This window comes from Lotus japonicus, chromosome 3, assembly GCF_012489685.1.
Source record: "Lotus japonicus ecotype B-129 chromosome 3, LjGifu_v1.2".
NCBI lineage: Eukaryota > Viridiplantae > Streptophyta > Magnoliopsida > Fabales > Fabaceae > Lotus > Lotus japonicus.
The window spans coordinates 77,423,310-77,449,119 of record NC_080043.1 but is presented as its reverse complement, the minus strand read 5'-3'; the positions used below and the strand labels follow the sequence as shown (position 1 = coordinate 77,449,119).

Genomic DNA, 25,810 nt, shown 5'->3' with positions numbered 1-25,810 from the left:
CACCCACACAACACGTGTCAGCCATTTTTTTGCAGTGTCCAACTAAAATAATATTCTTGCGGCTCGAACACTTGAGTCGACACCTCTTCTTAGCTCGAACACCTGGACACTTATAGTTTTCAAAAAAAAAAAATAGAAGTCAAACCATGAAAATTACATTTTTCACTTGATGAACTATAGCTAAAGTTATACTCTTCATTGGTGATGATAAAGAAGGAGGTGAAAACTATTACATAGATGAGCTCTTTGTAGTTGTAGTTAAAGAGATAACTTTTGTAAAATGGTTCCTCTTAGTATTTTTATGAAGCTAACATAGAATTTAGAAAATTGATTTATTGTTTTCTTTGTAAAAATACTAACTTATATTGACTTTGAGAACATATATACCTATCTATTAGGGGTGTACGTGGACGGGTTGGGACGGGTCAAGCTTGTCCCTCACCCAACCTGAAATATTGACCGAAGCAATTTTGGGAACCCTAACTCGTCACAAACCCGAAGATCTTCGGGTCTAACTAGGATCGGGCCGATATGGGACATGAGCGGGTTGGCCCGAAAGGAACCATGGAGCTTATAGAAAAAATAATAATCTCTTAAATTTTCATCATGAAATTTAAGATAATTTTAATGAACCAGATTTTGTAATACCAGTAGCAATCTTGAATTTTTAAGTGAAAATTGAAAGAATATAGCTTCTTCACAATCATGAAAATATACCAGATAATAGGAAAAAAAGTTTCATTTTGTGTATCTTAAGTTAATCATATCAATTAGATCAACCTTTTCATTCATTTAATCATATCAATTTCATCATATTAATCAGTTAAATGAATGAAAAGGTTGATCTATATCCTAAATAAAAACTGATTAAGCTTGCTAACAGAAATGTATTATCATCATATACATCATGTAGCTTAATAACTAAGGGCCTGTTTGGTTTGTGTGTTTTCTGTTTTCATTTTCACTCAAAAGAGAAAATAGAGGTGAAAACTTGTTTGGTTAGATTTTAGAAAACATTTTCTATGAAAACATTTTCAAAATTTGGTTGAAAACTGAAAATAAAAAAAAGTTGTTTACTATGTTTTCTGCGAGTTCTGTGCAAAGCTTTTGAAAATGAAAACAAGGAAAACACGGTGGCAACTTAGTAAATATGTGAACTTTGCTTTATAATTTTCCTTGAGTACTACCATGTCCAAGGTTCAACTCCCGCACATAGCAAAAAGAGGTATTTGTCATGCTATTAAAATGTAGGAAAGAAATCATTTTTTTGACGGTTAGGAGTTGGTTACGTGTTAACATATTGCATCCTTTGAGTTCAAAAAACATATTGCATCCTTTCATTTTGTATTAAAATACTTTTACTTATACTGTATATTTATCAAATTTATTATCGGTCATGTCATATTATCCTTGTTTTTTGTTACATGTCATTGTTTAAAGACAATTTTTTTTTTCATGTTTATTCGCCCAAAAAAAAATCTTTTGTTTCGCACTACTTTATTTCTTTTCTCATTCAATTCTTTTTTTTATACATTTTTTTTCAAAAATACATTATAAAATTAATCTTTATTACCATTAAGAACTTATATTATAAATTTTATTCATAAATTATTCATTAATAAATATAAATATAATTTTTATTATTTAAAAATTATTTTCAGTCTTTAATGAATATAGTATAATCAAACACATTTTCATTGTTTTCATTTTTAGAAAATGAAAAATATGAAATTAAACCAAACATGTTTTCTTGATTTCAAACAAATAAAAATGAAAACAATTTTCAGAAAATGAAAACAGAAAATGTTTTCTCAAACCCAACAGGCCCTAAGTTCGCCCATTTTCTATTAACTTGTTGACACGAAATAGATTAAGAAAATGGCTACTCAAAATCCAATACTTTCTTACATAATCCAATCTAATGGGAATATCTAAAAACATTCTAGTGTGTGTTTGGATTAACATTAGCAGAATTGGATCTGGCCAGAATTGAATCTGGAAGAATTGGATCTGGTAAACGTGAGTTTGAGTGACGTGATTTATGTTTGGATACATTTATCAGGAATTGGATCTGATAGACTTGAATTGGATCTGTAAAAGGGTGAGGGGACAATTTAGGGATGGCAATGGGTCGGGTAGGGTGCGGGTTTTGCCAAACTCAAACCCAAACCCGAAATCAAAAACCCACACCCGCACCCGCACCCGAACCCGAAATGGGTGGTGAACTTAAACCCACACCCGAACCCATTGGGTTTCGGGTTCACCCGACCCGTACCCACACCCGCACACAACCTCAAACAAACAGTTGAACCCGGAAACCCGACCTGAAAAAGACTGTGAAGAGAGCTATATTATGTAATGTAACATTGTAATTGCCATGTTACTGTTAAATTAATATGCAAGATGCTGCATATATTGTACTGCACAAGCAGAATACTTAGGTTTCACTTATACAGATCCGGGTTCGGGTGCGGGTTTGGCCAAACCCAAACCCGAACCCGAAAGTGATCGGGTAAAACCCGAACCCGAACCCGAACCCATTTAACTCGGGTTTTCACCCAAGAAATCGGGTCGGGTCGGGTGCCCATGGGTTCGGGCTTCTCTGCCATCCCTAGGACAATTGGATCAGCATTGATGCTGAAGCAACAAATTGTTGTGTTAGGATGGATCCAATTCTGGGGCCAGAATTGGATCAGCATTTAGCATCCAAACATCAATGGAGATGGGAAAATCACGTTTGAGGTCTTTAAACGTGGATCAGGCCTGATCCAACGTGCATCCAAACACACCCCTAGTTCATTTTGTGAAGGAGTAAGTTAGCACTTAACACCTTTTCATTTTGGACAAAAACTACCCTCCTTTTCTGACATTTAAAAATACTTAAGTTCTGGGTTTTTGATAATTTTGGTTATCCAATTGTTTTTTATTTAATTTTAAAACTTAAAATTATCTCTCATCATTTAATGCCCCTTCTCTCTCTTTTTGCTTTTTCTCTCGTTCTCATGGTTCTTTCCCTTTCTCTTTCTTGGTCTTCTCCATTCTCCATTTCTCCTTCTCGTTTTCGTCCCATGTCGTCCCATGTGAACTTCATGGGTTTTGACATATTTATGGAATGTTTCAATTCCTTTTCCTTATCCTCTTTTTTCAATTAGATTCATTTTGAAGAAGGAAAATAAGCTGGATTTCTTTTTTAATGTGTATGATTAGAGTAGAAATTTGAATTGCTTGAATGGAATGGTGGAGAAGACGTGAATGACACTGGCAGATATGGCTTTCTTTTGCAAATTTCCAAACTCAACGAATTGTAGAAACAAGAATAAGTAGAGGAAGGAGCCTTTACTGTTTGCCAATAAATAAAAATGGGTTTGGTTCTTGGAGGTAGCAGTTGCAGAGAAATGGGCACCGATTGAAGACAAAAAAAAGGTTGAAGAAGGTGGTAAATGAGGAGAGAGAAAAATTGAGATTTAAAATTAAATAAGTTTGTTAACCAAAATTACATTGGTAGCCCCACTTTATTGTCTTGAAGAAGAAAGAGAGTTGGAGTTTTTTGTCCAAAATGAAAAGGTGTTAAGTGTTAACTTACTCCTTCACAAGTTAGAGGAATTTTAGTCAAAAAGAAAAGGTGTCCATTGTTAACTTACTCCTTCACAAAATCAAGTGGGAGTAAGTTAGCATTCCCCATATATAATATATATATATATATATATATATATATATATGAGAATTCTTATACATGTCATCAATCGATAGGACGATGCAAGTGGGTGGGAGAAGGAAAAGTAGTGCAACCGCACTTAGAGATTGAAATTGAAAAAATGTAACAAGTGAAACTCCAAAGGCAGTAGGTACTATAAGTAGTAAAGCATTATTATATTGAAGGAAATTTATAAAAATCTATATGTTCGGCCGGGTCGGGTGACCCAAGGGCCAACCCGAACCCGTCCTTACCTGAAGTCGGGTTAGAAGTTAGATGACTTATTTTGTCCTCTTTTCAAAATCGGGTCGGGTTGGACTCGACCCTAAATACTTGAGCGGGATGTGTTGGCGGGTAGGGTCGGGTATTGTACAGCCCTACTATTTATCTATACGCACTCAGCACACACGTAGCACGCACACACATTTATGTATATAAGCGGTGTTCCAATGTCCTACTTTTTGAAGATTAGTCGTGTCAAGATGTCGGTGTCATGTCGTATCGGATTCGATGCTTCATAGCCTTGAACTTATCCTTGCAAAACTAGAGGAATTTATAAGTTACAATCATTAGACCAACAACATTCACCACTTTCAAGAACAATGAACATGGTAGAGAGTGAGGGTGAGTAATGAAGTTCAAAAAGTATCAGGAATGAAGAGAAATGAATGGATGGGGGTCCCTTGGTCTTCTTCTTCTTTGTTCTTCAACTCCTTCTTCTTCCAACACAAAGCTATTCCACAAAATTATACCAGGTCTTATGTTGATGAGTGATGGCAGGGGAGTTTGAATGTGTTGTTGAGTGAGGAGTGATGCGGAAGGGGAGGGAGAGGAGATCGCGTGAGAGAGAAAGGGATGGGGAGTTGTGAGTTTTTTTTTTTTGTTGAGAATTATTTTGTTTTTAATTAATGGGTAGTATGATAAATGTGTTATAAGGGGGATGAGAGGTTTAGTAAAAGGGGATAGTCTAAATAGTCTATCCCTTTTATTTATTTGAAACACCTTCTTGTGTTTAACAAAGAAAAAACACATTTTTTTGTGTATTACTGTTTATGTTTTTTTAAACCTTTTGTGTTTCACTCAGATATATAATTATATATATATATAAATAAAAACCTTATTTAATTATCACCGGATCAACCCCGGTTCGACCTCGGTTCAACCATCAAACCTCAAACTGGTGCCTTGATTGGTTCAATGATCGATCTGATTTTGCAAACATTGATCTATCTACAGGCACGCACGCAACACGTACGTAGCACGCACATGAACACACACATTTATCCAAAGTTTTTTCTAATGATTATGGTTTTTTTTCATATTACAATTCACAAATTAGATAAGTGTGTGTGTGTGCTTGTGTGTGCTACGTACGTGTAATGAAAAGTGTCAAAACAAGCACAAAACAATATATAATTTTGGAAAACTACTTTTGTTGGTTCCAAGAGGAATTTTTTTTTTTGAAAATTACTCGATTATAAATTTTTATTTAAATAAAAAAATTATAAGTTTAAAAATTGAAAGTAGTATGATTTTGAAAAAAGAAGCACCTACTTAAAAAGTAGGAAAATGGTTGTGTACATTGATGATTGGGCAAAGGTCCCTCCCAACAATTAAGATGAATTTTTGCAGATTGTTAAAAGAAAACATGTTTGCGTGACATTAAAATTTCATGGCAACCACTTTTCTAATTGCAAGAAGGGCATTTATTTGTATAAGCCCAAACCTTGGAAAAGGTTATATAACCATGCGGTAACTATCGTGGGGTATGGCTCCAATGAAGACGGAGAGTACTGGTGTGTTCAGAATTCCTGGGGTGATAGCTGGGGGATGGATGATTTATATACATAGGGAGGAACACTGAAGAACAACAAGGAATATCCAACAAAAATTCCTCTCCGTGCTATCCAATCATAAGAGTTTAAATATTTCAAATGCATTGTTAGAATTAAACTTAGTTATGGGTTGATACTAGGGTTTTTTTTTTATAGGCAATGAATACTGGTGGTGAGGTCTTTTGAATGATTATGGTCAGCATTTATGTTTGCCTAATATATTATGCTCTTTTAGTTATCGGGCAGAATTGAATTATCAGCTTCCTACATAACAGAAAGGGCGGGAGGCATAGCTTGTTGGCTCGAAAGCGGCTGATCACTTGCACTTTACATCTGTTGTTTACAAAAAAAAAAGTTAAAAAATTGATGAAAAAAATGTATTTAACCACCCTAAACTTTATGCTTCTTGCAAATAGGCACCCTAAATTTCCAGTTTCTCCTAATCAATCCTTAAACTTCTATCATAGTTATAACTAGTACTTTTTACCCGTGCAACGCACGAGGGTATACTTTTTTATTTTGTATTGTGTTTTTTTTATGGCTTTCTTAAATTATTTATTCGTATGAAAAAGAAAGAAAAAAACTGTGATAGTTAAGTGTATTTTGTCGAAGTGTTAATTTATGTTTTTGATTGTATTTGTTTTTTTTTTTGTCATATGTTTTTTTATGAGTGTATTTGTTTTTTTTATTTGTGCTGTTTGTCCTTGTTTATCTAATTGATGCTTTAGATTTATTCTTTTAATATAACAATTTTATTGTACTTTACAGATAGAAGTAGTATTTTTTGTAAGATCTTATTTAGTATTAATTTTGTCTTTTTGAGGTTTATAACTCATATGAAATAAATAATAATAAATTTTTGTAAAACAATTTGAAGTTAATAGTATAAGTTCATAGAATGACGTTGATGAAGGTAGATCAAGAGGAAGAGTTATGGGAGTTTTTTTATTTAATGACCACTAAATTTTAAGGTTTTTTATTAATATAATTATTAGTTGATTAGTATTTTAACAAACATAAACTAATAATATGTGTCTTATGAAATTCCCAATATATGTGTTTTTAGTGAGATCATATTTATATTAATTTTATCTCATGACATTTCATACTCAAATAAATTAAATAATAAATCCATTTAAATTATTTTGAGGTTAATAGTAGAAAGTTATAAGACTAACATTGATGAAGAAAGTAAAGGGATAACGATAGTTTTCTTCTTTTTTTTTGCATCACATGTTTGTAGTATTTATTTTGGTAGTTATGATTTTTTTTAGTGATATCATATTAAATATTAAATTTTTCCTATGGTATTCCATAAATCATATAAACTAAATAATAATAAATAAGTTGAAAGTTGTAAACTAACATTGATGGAGGACGTTCACGGGGAAAGAGATAGAAATGATTTTTTTCTTTTGCATCACATGTTTGTGATATTATTTTGGTATTTATATATAATTGTTTTGAGCGATACATATTTAATATTAAGTGTACTCTTTGACCTTTCATAAATCATATGGAATAAATAATAATAAATTTATTTAAAATAATTTTGAGGTTCGTAGTAGAAAGCTAGTATAGAATAACATTATGGAGGAAGTTCAAGGGGAGATTTTTTTTTTTGCATCACATGTTTGTGGTATTTATTATGTATGTTTTTTTAGTGATATCATATTTAATATCAAGTTTACCCTATGACATTCCACAACTCATATGAATTAAATAATAATAAATTATTTTAAAATAATTATGAGGTTAGTAGTAGAAAAGTATAGAATAATTAACATTAATTGAGGAATTTCAAAGGTAAATGGATAGGGGATAGTTGGTTTATTGAATGGATTTTAACTTTTAAAGTTTATTGTTAATATAAATTATCACTTGATTGATTATTCAACAAATTTAAACTAATAATGTGTGTCTTATGGAATTCTCTAAGTTTTAATGTAATTTCTTTTCCTATAAAATTTCATAACTCATATGAGTTCAATAATAGATGTGCTAAAATATAAAATGTGTACTTTGTTAATAACTTAATATTAGATTTTGCTATTCGTTATCATAAAATTAAAATTAAGCATTGATAAAAAATTATAATTATATTAATGTTGGTAAATAAACTTGAAAGTAATAAATATGTAAAAAAAATAATTCATAGTTTTTTTATTTTGTTACAAATAATTCATAGTTTGTTCATATTAAACTCAATATAAAGTAGGATGAAATAAAGTTAAACTCGTCTAAACAAAATTTTGCAATCTTAGAAAACTTGGACCTTCTCATTTTTTTAGGAAAAAAATAAGAGAAGTAGTAAGTTACAAATACTTATTTGTGAACATGGACATCTGAAAGTTATATCAGAAAAAAGATTTGTATATATGCAATATGCATATGGGGATTGTGAGTTTCAGTGGCTATTGAGGAGAACGATGCAACGCAAAGTAAAGTAATGAAGAATGGAAAAAAAAAGTTAGAAACAACATAATATTAGGGTCATCTATTTAAGGAAGCAATGTTAGAGGTTAATCCATATGGATTATTGTTGTTTAGAAGATGAAATTAGTTGTCATGCGGTATTGTATGTGCTTTCTTTTATAAAATAAATTAGCACTATAAACCTTGGTTTCTTCGGAGATAATCGATTACATGAAAATGATGGCAACTATATTAAATAGTACCAAAATCATATTCTAGCAGATGCTTGAACCATAAAATTCTGAATCGCATAAACTTGTCATACACATAGTGTGTCACTAAACTGTGGCATTTGAAAAAACTACAATTTTAAAAATACACTTTGTTATGGTAACAATAAATAGTTTGAATTAGGTATCATGGAAGTGGGGAAAACATAGAAATTGAATACATTTTCAATGATTAAGAGCAGTTCAATACTATTAACAATTTGAGGTTTTTTGAGATCCCTTGTTTCCCACATATGGAATACACAAACTGTTTGGGTCATCCTACATAACAAAAAGTTAGCAAATCAAAGAGAAAATAATTTTTTAGGTGTTTCAATTTTACATGATGAAATCAAGTTGAAGATCATCATGAAATAAAATGCATGTTAGAACATATGTAAACATTCTAGGCTAATACATCAATAGCTAGCCGTTGGATATAAGTACTGGAAAAATGTCTTGAAGCTTGAGTCATTGAAAAAAATAAAAGCAAATACCTCAATAAAACTTATGTGAAGTGCAAATGTTGAATGATTATTGACACTTATTAATTTATATAGTTGTAGAGAAAAGGGTTAGTGATTGTCCTTTTTTATTTTGGTAAGATCTTATTTAGTATTAAGCATACCTTTTTGAATTTCATAACGCATATGAAATAAATAATAATAAATTTATTTCAAGTAATTTTCAATTAATAGTAGAAGTCTATATAATTACATTGATGAAAGAAGTTCAAGAGGAAGGGATAAGAGAGTTTTTTATTTTGTTTTTTTCGATACATCGGAAGACGGGAGTTTTTTTATTGAGTGACTTTAACTTTTAAGGTTTATTATTAATATTAATTATTAGTAGATTAATACTTCAACAAATCTAAACTAATAATATGTGTCTTATGGAGTTCATAACTAATATCATATTTAATGTTAATTTTGACCTATGACATTCCATAACTCATATAAATTAATTAATAATAAATTCATTTAAAATAATTTTGAGCTTAATAGTAGAAAGTTATATACTAACATTGATGGAGGAAATTCAAGGGGAATATCGAACGACTGAGATTAAAAGTCTGCTAAATATCGAACGGTTCTGAAAAATCACATATGAAATAATATGTATAATTACTTAAAAACTCATAGGTAAAAAAATATATATATATGAAACATTGTTTACTTAGAAGCTCATAAGTTTTCATTTCAAAGATTCCAAAACTGAAGGAGCATATTATTGCATTACAATTAAATTTAAGAAGTACCCTATTCTATTCATATAATTGGATGATGAGTTATTTAACCCAAACTTTATCATGGGTCATTTAGACATCCCAAATTTATGAGAGAAAAATGAAGAGATTCTTGCTGATATTTGTAACCACAATCAAGAGTCATAAGAGTAACAAATAAAAAAAACAACCAAGTATATGAAAAGGTTGCTCAAGGGGTTTCATAAGAAAATGATGCAAGGCTAGGATTAGAAGCAATCAACGGTCAAGATTGATTTCATAATTAATTACTCACAAATTTATATATATGCCCATGAAAAAATATTTGCGCATGTGCATTGATTTATTGAATTCCCATAGTGTCGGCCCAGCAGAGTGCTTTCGCCGTTGGTGTTCTTTCCGATCTCTACGCATTTCACCGCTCCACCGGAAATTCCCTCTGCCCCTACCGTACTCTAGCTTGGTAGTTTCCACCACCTGTCCAGGGTTGAGCCCTGGGATTTGACGGCGAACTTAAAAAGCCACCTACAGACGCTTTACGCCCAATCATTCCGGATAACGCTTGCATCCTCTGTCTTACCGCGGCTGCTGGTAGAACAAACATTTAAATTTAAAATGAAACTTAAAATGAAACAACGATAATTACCATAAAAAATAATAAAGTTGATTTTTAAAACTATTAAAACTATAAGTCTGTAACGGTGGGGAAATGAATTTTAATTGAAACTAAAAGTAAGTATTTAAAAAAAAATAATCTATTTATTTTATGATTGAGTTTTTGAACAAAAAAATTAAGATTGAAATAATTTAACTTGAATGTTATTAATCCTTCAATTTTTAATTTTTTTAATTTAAATAAAAATGAAATAAAACTCAACAAATAGAGTTGATAGATAAAAGGAATAAGAAGGTAGAATTAAACCGAAAACCGAAAACAATAATGTAAAATTAGTGACCACATTCATAGTGTAAATGACATAAATTGGATTAAACTTAATGAAGACGATGAAGATGACAAATTGAAACTAAATCAATGAAATGTAAAAGGAAGAAAAATGCTTCATTATACCGGATTAGAAGAAAAGATTATCATTTGATCAACTAATTGATAAAAAATTAATCAAAACTTATAAAAAGCAAGAAACTCACATTGGTTGAAGATTAAACTGTCAAAGAATGGAAGCAAACATCATTAAATTGTGCAAGAAAAATAATGAAACACAATTAGAGAAATAACCAAGGAGATGACTTTAAAGTTTACGAAGAAACATAATTTTTGATAATAATAGTTAATCAATAACAAAGAACAAAACATGCATAAATTATAAAAGGAAAATAAAGTGAGTAACTTTCATCTATTGAATAAGTGATAACAACATGCATATTGCAAATAAAGACTGAAACTTACAGGAGTGGGAGATGAAGAATGAGAAGAATGAATCGGAAAAAATAAAACCGTTTGAGAAGAACATAGCATGATAACAAAATCTGAAGAAGAAATGATGGAAAAATCAGAACAGATAAATTAAAAGATATATATAAGGCGAAAAAAGAAGGGCTCTTACCGGATTGAAGACGATGATGGAGAAAAACATCAATACCTGAAAATGAAAAATGATGAAAAAGAAGTGACCAATAGAGAAGAAAAGACGCAAAAGAAAATTATCTAACCTGATGGAAGATCTTCTTGTGATGGAATGATGTTGTTGGAGGATCCAAATCGGAAAGATTACTTGCACATGAATGGATATGCTAAAGATCAAAATGAGAGAGATGAAAATAATTTGAAAGGGGAATGGAAAGATGCTTTTTATATGGGAGAAGAAGGAATAGACTCTTGGTGATTTTGTAACCATAATCCATAATCAGGAGTTACAAAAGCAACAAATAAAACTGTCAAGAATATGAAAAGGTTATACAAATGGTTTCATAATAAAAGGACCAACGGTTAAGATTAGAAGCAATGAATGACCAAGATTGATTTCATATTGAATTACTAACCAATTTACGTATTTGACCATGGATAAATTTCCACCCATGTGTATTAAAATATTAAATTACAGTTTTGCTCTCAAGGTTGCAAAAACTCTCCCTTTATATATAGTATAGATAGATAGATAGATAGATAGATAAATAGATAGATAGATCATTTTGTTCATAATTAGTAAGAGTTTAATGTTTAATTACGATAAATCATGAGATTTAAAGATGTTTACTTGCAAAAAGTACAAAGGCTAATGTGATATTATGCTCTTTTCCTAGAAGAAGTAAAAAAAATATAGTTAATAACCATTAGCAACTTAACCCAAAGTGTTTGAAAAAACAAAAATCTGAACCCAAAGTAAAAGTTCTTGGTGTTCTACTTGCAAAAGAAACAAAGGTCAAGGTGTCCATGCACTCTTTTCCCAAAGATTAAAATCTACATCAGAAATAAGTAGAAATAAGAATGAGAGTTTGAAAAAACAAAATTTAAGGGCATGTTTAGTTGGCCAATTTTTCGTTTTTATTTTCAAAGAAAACATGTTTGATACTTTGATTGACATTTAGAAAATGCTTTCTTTTAAAATATTTTTTAAAATATGACCAAAACACAAAACAAACAAAAAACCGTTTTTATTTTCAGTATCATCGTCGCGACCATCACTGTCGCAGCCACCACCACCGCCATCGTTGCCTCCATCACCAACTTCACCACCACCATCACCGTCGTTGACGGTGAATGTGGTGGCAGCAGTGAAAATGAAAACAGGAAGTTAAAACAAACATGTTTTCTAAATTTAAAAAATTTGAAAATGAAAACTATTTCTAGAAAACAAAAAATAGTTTCTCAAACCAAACATACCCTAAGAAAACATTTGGAGAATTTTTTTAGATTTAAATTTAAATTATTTTTTATGTTTCAGAATATAATTTAAAATTATAAAAGCAAGAGCTAAAAATATGAAATTAAATGTATTAAAGTTAGACAATTTTAATTAGTTTATTTTTCCTCATATGCCATTCCGACAAAGCAACCACTATCAGTCCATGATGGGTAAAATCGTCCTTTACAAATGTCTTGCTTCTATAAAATAAAGGCCACAAATTAGGGTTTTCGTTCGCTCATTCATCTCCGAAGCAAGAAGAAGAGAAAGCAGCCGCATCCCCAGCCTCCTCCTCTTCCTCTCTGCTCACAAATTAGGGTTCGTCTTCTGCATCTCGAAATTTTCTAGGGTTTAAGTTTCTTATCGGACTATGTAATTCGTTGTTTGATTTCCTGATTTTGATGCCTTTTATTGTGATTGTGGTGTCGCATTGTTCGGATCCCTGTTTCTGCTTTGATTCTTCAGCACTTTTTGTTTCCATTTTGAATGTCAATCTGTTGCTCTTTCTGATCAGAAATTTGGTCCAGTTTTATTTTGGATTCAGCCCCTTTTACAACAGATGAAACTTGTTTTTGCAGTAACAATTTTTTGAAATTTCTTTCAAGTCTGTTCTGAAGCTTTTGAAATGAATTCTACACAAGTTTTTATACTATTATCAATACTAAATGTTTTGGAACACTGGTTTTGCTTACTTTCTTGTGCAGAATTCAATTAGGCGTTTTACATTTATGTAGTTATTTGAACTGCCATTTTCTTTATGCTAGAGTATTATGCTTTGGATTGCTTTAGTGCTCTTAATGAGTTCCATCCATATAGTGAATGATGATCCTTGCATCTGTTGTACTTGGATATGTTGAGTTTGGTTTGTAATTTGTTGATATTAGATTTCACTCAATCATGGGGAACTATATTTCATTGTAGTCTAAATGGATTTTGTTATTCTTTTTGACTGTTCACTGTGAGGTCACAATCTGTTCTGCAATTTACTGGATTTTGTACTCTGAGAGAACGATCTTAGATATCCATGAAGTGAATGATGATCCCTGCATCTGTTGTACTGGTAATTGTTGAGTTGGGTTTTGAATTTATTGATATTAGGCTTCAATCAAACACGGGGAGCTATATTTCATTGTAGTCTAAATGGTTTTTATTATTCACTTTGTCTGTTCATTGTGAGGTCACAATCTGTTCTTTGATTAACTGAATTTTGTACTCTGAGAGAAAGATCTCATATATTCATTCGTCGGGAACGGATCTTCTCAACTGTAAGAAAAAATGGCCATGTCAAGTTTTACCATCTAACCATTAATTTATGTGTCTAACGATATAAGAAACAGAGAAATTATAATCAATGGTTAAGGGTGAAACTTGACATGGGTATTTTACTTTTACAATTAAGTGGATATGTTTCCCTGGTCATTTGTTGTTCCACACCTTTCTCTAACATACAGATCTAATGTTAGCTATCTTTTTCATAATCCCTACACACTATATAACATTGTAAATGTGCTTGTGTTTGACCAGGATGGAATCTCAGGTGAAGCATGCTATCGTGGTCAAAATTATGGGCCGTACTGGGTCTAGGGGTCAAGTGACTCAAGTCAGAGTCAAGTTTTTGGATGACCAGAATCGTCACATCATGAGGAACGTCAAAGGACCAGTCAGGGAAGGTGACATCCTCACCCTTCTCGAGTCTGAGAGAGAAGCAAGAAGGTTGCGCTAGAGGAGCTCTCATGCTTTGGTTCAGGATTTGACGAACCGTTTTTGTTTTGTTTTAGCTAGTTGATGCTACTTGTTCGTGTCATGATCTTAATTTATGCATCTATTATTACTTGAATTTCATGTCTACACTTCATGTTGTTGAATTTTGAGTAAATCTGTGCTTTGACTATAAGTTTTGTCCTTCTATATTGGCCGCATGAGACCTTGAGCCCATATGTTTAAACCTTATTAAAAGTGTGAAAATTTTCTGGACTAGTTAGTGGTTACTTTGATATAATTATTCAAAATGGCGGTGATTTGTAATCTGCGCATGCTATGAATGGCGTTACTGCTTGTGGAGTACAGGAGTTTTTTTTGTTGTTGTCATGGATGGAAATACAGATTCAAAACTTGTGTAGGAAAGTATGAGTAAGGATCATGAGTATCTCCACCCAGTATGGATACATGCATTGGTACCATATTTTATTTTGACCATAGTTAAAGTAACTGATTGGAAAATGATAATAATTGTACAAGTTTCCTCTCTTTGATCCAGAGAAGTATGTCGGAAAAATGGTGTATTTAGTATTTACATAGATGGATAAGTGCAATTACTAATTGTAATTTATGTGAATTAGTTTCAATTTTAATTTTTTTGGGTCTCCCAAGCTTTTGGGACTTCCACAGATCGTTCTTGTTGATTTGGAGAAGTTTTCATTTTATGTATACTTTTTCTTGATTAGAAATTTTTACTAGTTATATCTTCAATTAAGTAGCTTCTTTTTCTTCTTGGATCATACATCATGTAGATCAATTACTTAGGTTGGTGATCATTCATGCTACTTAGGTGTATTGGTAGCACTAGTTTCTACGGTGTTAGTCCAACATAGCTTCGATTTTCTGCTTCGATTTTCTTCCTTGACTACGAAGGATGCATTTGTTTGGCTAATCATCAAAATAATGTAGAGGTTTTTGTTTGTCTAACGAAAAGTGTAGTAGAGTAGAACCAATTTTACAAGCCTTATCAAGTCTATGCCATTGGTGCTACAAGTTTAAAAAAAAAAGGAGCTCACTGCTGAGTGGCCATGGCTGAACTGGTCTTTCTTTCTAGAACAGTGATGCCCATCAGTCTTCCTCCAAGATTTGTGTTGTCAACTTCTTTCTCAAAGTTGTGGTGTAGATGTACCAAATACTCAAGATGGTCTTCTTTCTTTCCCTCCATGGATTTCAGATTTCCAGCAACACAAGATTGGACGCAAGCCTTATTTCTGCAGCAAGACGCCAAACCGGTTTGATTTGTTGTTTTAGCATTTGCACACAGTTTAAGAGCTAATCATTAGATTAATATTTTCACTAAAATACCCTTATTTATTTTCATTCATGTTAATCATTCCTTCCTCATTTTCCACACTCACACTACTAATTTCACATCATTACCAATACAATGTTAATTTTTTGACAGAACCAATACAATGCTAAGTGTGGGAAAATTGATTTGTTTATATAATCACATCAAGTATAGCCTTTTCAATTTCCTATGCATTCTTTTATTCTATTTTTTAAAACTCTCGATCTTTCCACTGGAATTTCGTACTCTCTCCTGTAAATATGTCAAATTTTACATACTTCCAATTTTATCAACTATACATGCTTCCCTCGCACCAAAAAAACTATTCATGCTTCCCACCAAAATTTTACCTAAATTTGAACCACTAATCATCTTTTCACAGTACTTAAATCAAAATATCTGATAGCAACTTCTTCCTTCTCTTTTAAAACTGATGTGGCTAAATTTTCATAATCTAATTTTATAGAGTCTTCAATTATTTCTTCAATTGAGTCTTCAACCCTTTCTTTTAATGTGTTCTCCATTTTTTTAACCTGTATATTTCTGCTACAGCAACCATAACTCATAACCAATTTATAATGTGAGTGATTTTAATGTATGCTTATTTTTTCCATTGACAATATAAGAGAGTATTCAAAATTTGAGTTACTACTATAAGAGAGAAACTTGACCAGAATAATGACTTACATTTTTCGTAAATAGGGATAGTAATTAATAGAGATAGTGGAGAATTGAGTATAGTAGGTGAGTTTATTGAGAAACTTTAAATTAATTATTCAACAAGGATATAGAGGGAAGAAAATGAAAAATGGAAAAAAATGCATTGAATATATAAAACAACAACCATTTTGAAATTATAGCAAAAGCTAAAACAACAAACAAATTGGAACGGAGGGAGTAACTAACATAACCCTGATCTCTAGTTTTCCTTATGAATTGGACTGGACATAGGCCCGGTTCTCCATCAGCCAATCAAATCGTCCGGTCCGGTCCGGTCCGGTCCGGATGAATATTACACGGTTCTCAGTTCTCACACTCGTATAAGACAGACTCAAGTGTTAGCAGTTCTCACACTCGTATGAGCTATGGCGTCAAGACCAGAGTTCGTAGCGCCGCCAGAGATATTCTACGACGACTCTGAAGCGCGCAAGTACACTTCTTCTTCCCGTATCATTCAAATTCAAGCGAGTCTCTCAGAGAGAGCATTGGAGCTTCTCGCTTTACCCGACGATGGCGTTCCCAAATTGCTCGTTGACATTGGTTGTGGATCGGGACTCAGCGGTGAAACGCTCTCTGAGAATGGTCACCATTGGATTGGTCTTGACATTTCTCCTTCCATGCTCAGTATGTTTCCCCTTCTTTTTTCATTCTTTTCAAAATTTTATCTGTTTTGCATTTTTGATGATTTTTTAACTCATAGATGTTGCTCTGGAGCGAGAGGTTGAAGGTGACCTTTTAGTTGGTGACATGGGTCAGGTACAGAACAGTGTTTCTCCTTAATCAGAAATAGGGTTTTAGTGTTTATTGCTGTTGGAGTTCATCTTGAATCTAAGCTTAATATTGAGCTATGTTATAAGCAGTTGCAGTTTCAAGTTCCATGTTATTGATACTTTGTTGTGATTTTTTTTTTTTTTTTGCATTGGGTACTGATTTTTATTGCTCTTGTTTTTTGGTCTTAGGGTTTAGGGCTTCGTCCTGGAGTTATTGATGGAGCCATCAGTATATCTGCTGTTCAGGTGAGAGATTAGATTAATGAGAAAATCAAACTAAAATGTTTATTGATTGCTGAATCAGGTGTAGGATGGAGGATATTATGCTCTATTATAATGTATCAACTTTTAAGCAGAGTTACATATTCTGAAATCCCAACTTTTGTATATTTAAAAATCATACAATGGTAATGAAGACAAATTTTAGGTTTACGATTTATTTAGGACAACCAATAACCTGTTTTTGTTTGGGTGTGAACAAGTCATGCCTTTCTGCCTAGTTTGATTGGTTTGTCTCATTTTCGGTCCTAATTTTGGTGACTCTTATGTGATCATGCAGTGGTTATGCAATGCTGATAAATCCTCTCACAATCCTCGATTAAGATTAAAGTATGTTCTTTTCTTATTTATTATACCGCTTTTCAGTTTTCATTAATCAATACCTGTGCATTTTGAGCTTCTTCAAACTCATAAGTATATGGAAACTTGCTCAGCTCTTCCACTTTTCTTTGACTACTTTATGTATAAGATTGGACTAAGCTGAAATCTTTCACCTTTACTCCTTTGCTCGAATAATATATAACTCCTTTGCTCGAATAATATATAATTCTCAATTTCTTTTGTAGGGCTTTTTTCACATCTTTATACAGATGCTTAACAAATGGAGCTAGAGCAGTATTTCAAGTGTATCCTGAAAATCTAGACCAGCGTGAGTTGATTTTGAGTGCTGCAATGCATGCTGGATTTGCTGGTGGTATAGTGGTGGATTTTCCACACAGGTGAGAATATATCCTACGATATTGCTGCAGCTCATTTGTTTCATAGAGAATAATGTACCTGAAAATCATTTTCTTCGTTTGTTCTGTTAATTAGCTCAATAGTCGTTCTTCCAGTACAATCAGCACTAAAACTATGATTGCTGCATTATAGCTGTAATTATAGTTTCCTGCTCAATGGAGCCATGAGACAGCCTAATGTTATCGTGAAAAGTATTCATATATTATTATTACCTTTTGCGGATATAAAGTAAAATAATTTTTCGAAACTCAAGTGTTGTGGATGTCATCCATTCATCACTTTTCTTGCCACTCCTTGATTTGCTCAACATTATTTGTGAGAACTAGCAGAAACTGATTACATATCTAGAGAACTTTCCTAGAGTGTATACGTTCCTAGCTGATAATGTACATCACACTTAAGATGAACCCCAGGATGAAAGATGGTACGAGGATGATCACAAATGTTATGTACATTGGTCCTTTTTTTTTATTCTCTCAATCTCTCTTCACTCTTCATGTATGTATACATTTATTTCAAAGGTCACCCTTCTTGATTCACTCCTGTTTTCCACCTTTATGTATTGTACACACTTAAAGGAAAAAGATTCATTATTTGATAGTAAAGGTTTGTGTTTTGTTAGACATGTTTTATAGCCATAAGATTTCTTTTGAAATGCATTATTTTGCCTAGCCTTCTTTTGGCATGGTGTTTCACTAACTGAATAACAATTGTCTTGTAATAGTTCTAAGAGGAGAAAAGAGTTTCTTGTTCTCACATGTGGTCAACGATCAATGAATACATCCTTGTCCATGGGTAAAGATGGAGATGAGGAGAGTTGCTCTGATGATGACAATGATGAAGATGAAGAAAATCAAACTGTGAGTCTTGCTACATTTATGAATTCAATTCAGAATGTCCGAACTTTTTGTGAAAAATATTCCTACTAGAAGTATTGCTTCAATTACCAAATTCCTATTCATAAATTCATTCTAGATTTTGAAAATGCAAAATATGTTAGATGCCTTTTTCACTTGTCCTTTACTCATGGGCTTATATCTAGGTTACTTTTTTGGGCAGGTGTGTGTCTCCGACAGGCATAGACCCCGAAAGAAACAGAAAAATAATAAGAGGGGCAAGGGGAAGGAATGGATTATGAGGAAGAAGGATCAGATGAGAAGAAGAGGAAATGTTGTTCCTCGAGATACCAAGTACACGGGTCGGAAACGAAAGGATCGCTTTTGATCTTGTTTGGATTTTGTCTGTGATATTTATTATTTGTTAATGGGCATTGCGGATTACAACTTTCTCCTGATCCTGAAGGATACTCTTACATGTTTGTTCCTGCAATGAAATATGGAACCTTAGGGATATTTTTGTGTACTAATTATACAATATGTTGGTAGAGCAACTTTTGAGTGATGAGTAATTATAGTTGTGTCTGTTTCACATTTTTACCAATATCGAATCTTATTGTAATTTTTCACAGGTCTCAGGTTTATCACATTTCACATTATGTGTAGTTTTCATGCCATTGCACAACATATACACAAAGTAAATTTATTTTCTTCATTTGCCACTTGATGTGACCACCAATACAATTGAGTGATGCACAGAAGTAATTTTGATTTCTTCATTTGCCACTTGATATGACCACCAGTACAAGTGATTGGTATAAGATTCTTGTTTAAATTTTTAGATTATTGTTCTGATGATATATTACAATATTAGATGATCTTGTGCAATTTTTGAATCAAAGCTGAATCCAACATTTAGGTTAAATGAGAAAATTTGGGAAGTTGTATTTGTGCCATCCGTATTTGTGCCACACCAAAAAAAAAAAAATAAGGATCGTGCTTCTTGTAGTGTATGGCGACGGTGAAATAGCGGCCAAAGGATTTGGTGTTTGATTTTGAAAAAAGAAAAATACTGGCCAGGTTTTATGAGAAGTTGAGGAATGAGAACTCTGTTTATTCATGCAACAATCTAAACTTACAAGATGTAAATAAAAATCCTTCACTAACAAAAAATGCTCTTCAGATCAAGAATTTTTATTTACATTTTCATATGCTTAATTTAATGTTACACTACAACTAATTATTGGCATGACATGCATGAAGAGTGTTGCAGATCCCTCTTGCTCGAGAAAGAGAGGTGTGTATGTGTGTGTGTGAACTACATCTACATATAGACAACAACACAGGCCTTTATTGCTCTTTATTCACAGTCCTCGTCTTCACTTGCTGGATTCGATTCTCTTTTTCCTGTAGAACCTCATGGAGTTTTTCAGCTGTATAGGGAGGAGGCACTGTACATGGAGGTGTATCACTTGGTGAATTCACCATAGACTCCACCATAAAATGCTTCCTTGCCCCGCGCAGGGAACAGGCCATACTTTCAGAACAAACCTCAACAGCTTCTGCAGGTATTGTTGGTTTGAATTTCAAGAGCTTTGCATAGTTATTTAGCAGGTGAAACATGTAATCATACACAAACTTCATCTTTAAATTCTCAATGATGTAGTCAGTTCCTCCTTTGCCAATAGCCTCTGCCTGCAATCAGGGACCAAACCAGAAAAAAATGGGTGAGAGGGGGCGGAAATTTAACATATTAAACATATATATTAAAACGTGTAGTGAAATACAATTAAAAATTTTAAATCATGAACTCAACATGTGTTTGTTATTTTGTAAGTATGAAAATCATCTAGAGACTGAAAGAGGAAGAGGGTAATTACACTGTCAAGGTGAGCATTGCCCCAATCCACAGCAAACTTAATCTCTTCACACATGTTTTTGGCGCTGACAGGCCAGTAGTGCAATAAGGGTACCATGCTTCTTGTAAAGAAGTCATAAAACCTAGGCTCTATGAACATAGTCATGGAGTCACATGCTATTATGTACTTTTCACTCACAGACCATGTGGCCCCTTCTGCATAAATCTTGTACCTTAATAATGCAGACAGAATTCATAGTTCAGCAAGTAAAATCTAAAGATTATAATATGCTACCAATTTAAAATTCAGACTAAGTGCTTGAAAACATTTACATACCTGTAGTCACATTGATCTTCTAGTTTCGTGTCCTGAAATTGGTTAGCTTTCTCCTGTTGCCATTGCTGAAAAAGGAACAGAAAATCTTAATTCCATCTTGAAACAATTAATGCAACCACTGGAAACATAAGTTAGAGGATTAGTGTATGTTTGGAAACTCTTCTACAATTGATTCTGAAGTCACGATCAACTCCAGGGAGAAACTTATCTAGTCAATAGCTTCTAGGTTTCAAAAGTGATTATGATGAATGAGAATCCGATCCAATCATGCTATTAAAATCATATATTTACCACGCCATATATCCGGGCATTCCAATCATGTTCGTCTGAGGCGTTACACTGGCTGAGTACTTTCCTGATAGGAGACACTGCTGGGTTGCCCTTCCAAAAAGCATAGGGTATCCTATCCTTCCATTTGGCCTTATTGTTCCCTTTTTGTATATTCTGCAATGTTGTTTCCCATGGTCTTATGTGGAGCTCAGCCCTAGTAAAAATATTGTACAAGTATAAGTGAATTGTTTGGAAATCTTTCTACAATTGATTCTAATGTCCAAATCAATTTTGGGGAGAAGCGTATGGGCATGTTTGGATCAGCTATGCCTAAAATTGATTTTGATTGAATAAATTTTGGTAAAATTGATTATGATGATCGTAAGTTGGAAGTGATGTGATTTATGTTTGGATACCTTGATGAGAAAAGTGGATTTTGTAGGTAATATTGTGAAATTCAACTGTAAAATCTCAGAATAGAGTATATTCAATGTACTAACTACTATCTCTAGCTTCAGCAAAATTGATTTCAGGGATCAAATAAATTCTCCAGAATGACCCACAAACATCTATATTGTCATCCAGAATTGATTTACCCTATATCAGAATTGATTCTAAGGTTTCCCAGCGGGGAACCAAACACTCATTCAGTACCTTTTGAGTATCAGAAGGTATAAGCTTTGTTTTGCTTTTGATCAATTTTTGGAAAAAATAATGAAATGGCATGGTATCTTGAAACTTGGATATGTGACATAAAACACATAGTAGATGAAATGAAAAAGGGAATAGAAGCTTTACCAACCCCAGAAGGTCCAATCAGGGAATACAATGTCATATGAATTTTCCTCTCCACAGTAATGGAACACAGGTGGAGGTGACAAGGCTTGTGGTCCTTGAAAAGCTTTCTTTTGCACCACAGTCTTATCTCCACATGAAAACATTAGCTCCAAATCTGGTATCTTTCCTGGGTATAGCCTTAGAAGCTGCAAAATCCCCCATATTGTGAACACATCCCTTGTCTGAAAGGATTTGGAATACTTTTCCACATAAGCTTTTCCATTCACAACCACAAGCCTGAAATGTGAGATGTTTTTGGCTCTTTCCACCATGTCCCTTGTGATTCCTGCACTCTCCCATGGTTTAAGATCTTCATGGATCCATCTGAAGTACTCTGGACATGATGCAGCTGATGAATCATCATAAAGCTCAATTTTTTCAGGGTAGTATGCTGGACAGGTTGGTGCTGAGGTTCCATTGAGGCAGTACAGTGGGAATTGGGGTTGTTGCTTATTGAACACTACAATTGTCTTGAGGATAGCTGTGCTTGTGATTTTGGACTGAAATATAAAATAAACCAGTCATGTACACTTATTCAGTTTTTGACACGTTCGGAAAACTGTAGTTTGTAACTCCCATTCCCAACAAATAACTTTCACGTAGACCAACACTCGTTACATAAGTCTATAATAATCCACTAAAAATGCACATGTAAAAATAATCAATTAATCATTGGGTCATCTTGTTTTAAGTCAATAATCATTGGGTCACCTTTGTCATACAAAAATACTCCTTTGATACACTAGCACAAGTCGCACATTTTTTTATATTAGCCCCTTTCATTCACAAAAAAAAAACTAGGCACAATTTGTAGACTACTTTTTTTTTTAATACTTTTTTTTAAATGTTTTTTTGAATACTTAAATGAACTAACATTTTGATAAAATCAATAAATATTTATTAAATTTTCAAAATTTTATATGAGGTGTTAAATAATAATTATTGCAAGATAATTTCGTAATATCTTCAAAATATTTAAGAAATTTCTTAAGATAATAAAGATAAAAATTAGAACATTGATAATTTTTAAGCTATAACCTACCTTAAGTTCAAAAATAGAATTGCCAGGGGAAGGGGTAGTTAGAGGTCGGTGCCCTGTTGAGAAGGTTCCTCGCCCCCGTGGGCGACCCAGGAAAGTAAAGACTTTGGTTGTTGGGGTGGAGCTTGACCTGCCTCCTGATTCAGTTTCAACTGAAGGTGTTTTGGGTTCCTAGGATAATCAGTTGGTGTTATTTGAACCGCAAAGGAACATAGGTCCCCCTGGCGTTATGACGAGGGCGAGATCTGCTTTGGCAATGGGGAAACGTCTAGGTATGTGTTATGATTGCTCTGATGAAGTTGCTCTTCAAAGCATAGCAGAGAATATTAGATCTCATAGGCTTAGTTGATGTAGAGTGGCTGATTTCTCTTGGATGTTTGTATGTCTTGGGTTCATAGGGGTTTCGTTGGTTATTTTGGTGCCTTTGCTGGTTTTTTTGGGTTTTCTTTCATAGGGGTTGCTCTTTTTTTTTTTATTTTTTTTTTTTATGTTTAGTTTTTTGCTATACTAATCATCTTCTCCCCTTTGCTCTTTTATGAGCTTTGTTATCATTCCTTTCACACACACACACACATATATATATATATAATTATATTGCTTTTGTTTTCTAAAAAAAATTCAAAAATACTACAATAAATTAATGAAATAAGATTTACGTTAGCTTAAAAGGTTTTTTTTTAAGTTTGCTTAAAAGACTTACTAAATATTCGCTTATCTAAAAAGATTATACTAATCATGCTTATGCCATACATTCCAAGCATTTCTTTTTAGTTTTTTGAGCACCATCATTGTTGTATTTTAAATCTGCTTATACTTTAATTTTTGTATATTAGCCAATTATATTCAACTAAAAAGAAGTATCAAGGTAAAAAGGAAAATAAAGAGCAAAACAGAACCAAAAAACACACAACACTCAAACAACAAGAACAACTACCCAACACAGAACCATCCAAGTTGAGCCAGCACCACGCCTTCCTCATGAATCAACAACACCCGAAACAAGCCCATTGCCCATTGAAAAGACACAAACCGCAGGAACAACACAGCCTATAAATATCAACTATAATTCTGCAAACACAAGGCCGGATCGAGTTGAGCACCATTCAGATAGGGAATGACAAAAATTCCCTCCACAACCGTGGCCGGAGTTCTTGCCACAAGCCACGACCAAGACTTGATATGAACCAGCTCTACAGTCCTCTCCACCTCCATTATTGAGTCTCTAAACACAAATTATTCTCCCCCACCCATAACGACCATACTATCGCAAACTAAACTACCCTCCACAACCGGCTTTGTTTCGAACTCAAGCATAGAACCGAATGCTACAACAAATGGTCTCTACAGCCTCTGGGCAAAACAATATCAACACCCAACCACCTGTAACATCTATACCACATATATACCTGGGCCGCAAACTAACAAGTAAACAACAAGTGCTCCGTCGACTCATCCACAAAATTATACAGCGAGCAAGTAACATCCCCATCAACAGGAATCACCTTCCTCTTTTGCAAATTCACCCTTGACGGAATTTTCCCTATCCTCACCACCAAAAGATCCACATGGGACTCATAAGCATAGCTCATCGAGTAACTACCTTCAGCCTCCGGACGCCATTTCCACCTATCAACCAACCCCTAAGACAACTTTACTGAAAGCAGCACCTGCTTCAAATGAACCAATAGGGCGTCCTCCCTCTCACTCAACTTTCTCTCCTCCATTTCAGCGACCAAACCCAACACATATCCTACCAGCTCCCCATCTCCTTCACCGTACAACACTTCTCCTTATACTTTAAATTAACTAGCTGAGAAAAGTCTAATATGAAATAGATAATTGACTTTTGACGAGGATAATTGCTACCCGAGTTTCAAGAGGAAATTTACTATATGATGAGTTAAACCTTTAATGTGTTTGTTACATCTTGAATAAAATAATGAGTCAGGAAGATACAAAACCAATCAAGAAAGAGAGATGGGGAATAGAATGGTGATACAAAAGCATCAAAGATTAAAGTTCAAACATGTTATATCTTGAACATGTTATATATATACACACTCAGGCCCATTGTAAATATGATGTATGATGGATGTAATGTAAGAGACTTACAAGGTCAATTTCCAGAATGAAAGAGCTTGCAACAAATATAACCAGGATGATAATGGAGAAGAAAATCCATCTCGTCATTATGTTATGTTAACCAACTCATAGCCACCATGAATCAAATGCGAGACGTTAGCCTAAGAATTCTACAAATTGTTTGTTGACTATTAATAACTGAGGACCTTATATTGATTCAACTCTTCTCTCTGTTTATTGCTCTTTTGATTGAAAACTAATTTTAAGTGGGGCTAAATATAGAATGTTAATTTTTTTTCTTCATTATTCTAACCCGGAACCTGACAAAATGGATAAGGACACAAAAATTCAAGAATTAAAAAAACAAGTTCTTGAAATTATTTCACCAATGTATTTTTTTTTTTCCTGAAATCATGAATATTTAAATAATTTGAAGGCAGAGTGTTACCGAAAATTAGATTCAGGTATATGATTAGAAAGTAAGTTCTTAACTGAAATAAAATTGTAATTGTTACATGAAATTAAATTCAGGAAGGCAGTGATGTTTATAATACTACCTGAATCAAATTTTTGAACGTTGTTTAATTAAATAATTGAACTCCATAATTTAATTTTAAAAATACTAACTTAACATGAGTATTTTAAAAATGTACTATCGCCATATCCCTCTTCTTCCCCACTTCATCTTCTCCC

The 25,810-nt window shown here is 33.1% G+C and overlaps 3 protein-coding genes across 3 annotated transcripts; 2 read left to right on the top strand and 1 right to left on the bottom strand.

Annotated features, from left to right (window-relative positions):
- Positions 1–12,470: 12,470 nt before the first annotated feature.
- LOC130746093 (40S ribosomal protein S28) lies at positions 12,471–14,279 on the top strand. Its single transcript, XM_057598611.1, has 2 exons — positions 12,471–12,620; positions 13,827–14,279. Exon 2 carries the CDS (start codon positions 13,828–13,830, stop codon positions 14,023–14,025), a length of 198 nt encoding a protein of 65 aa, XP_057454594.1. The 5' UTR covers positions 12,471–12,620; position 13,827; the 3' UTR covers positions 14,026–14,279.
- A 2,119-nt stretch (positions 14,280–16,398) lies between these two features.
- LOC130746092 (18S rRNA (guanine-N(7))-methyltransferase RID2-like) lies at positions 16,399–19,325 on the top strand. Its single transcript, XM_057598609.1, has 7 exons — positions 16,399–16,695; positions 16,772–16,827; positions 17,031–17,087; positions 17,401–17,450; positions 17,687–17,839; positions 18,583–18,718; positions 18,918–19,325. The coding sequence occupies exons 1-7, from the start codon at positions 16,437–16,439 to the stop codon at positions 19,080–19,082; spliced, it is 876 nt and encodes a 291-aa protein (XP_057454592.1). The 5' UTR covers positions 16,399–16,436; the 3' UTR covers positions 19,083–19,325.
- A 504-nt stretch (positions 19,326–19,829) lies between these two features.
- LOC130746091 (uncharacterized) lies at positions 19,830–25,346 on the bottom strand. The gene is made up of 6 exons (XM_057598608.1): positions 25,148–25,346; positions 21,958–22,496; positions 21,181–21,373; positions 20,890–20,954; positions 20,575–20,785; positions 19,830–20,389 (listed from the first exon to the last, which is right to left on the bottom strand). The coding sequence occupies exons 1-6, from the start codon at positions 25,223–25,225 to the stop codon at positions 20,045–20,047; spliced, it is 1,431 nt and encodes a 476-aa protein (XP_057454591.1). The 5' UTR covers positions 25,226–25,346; the 3' UTR covers positions 19,830–20,044.
- Between the last annotated feature and the right edge of the window lie 464 nt (positions 25,347–25,810).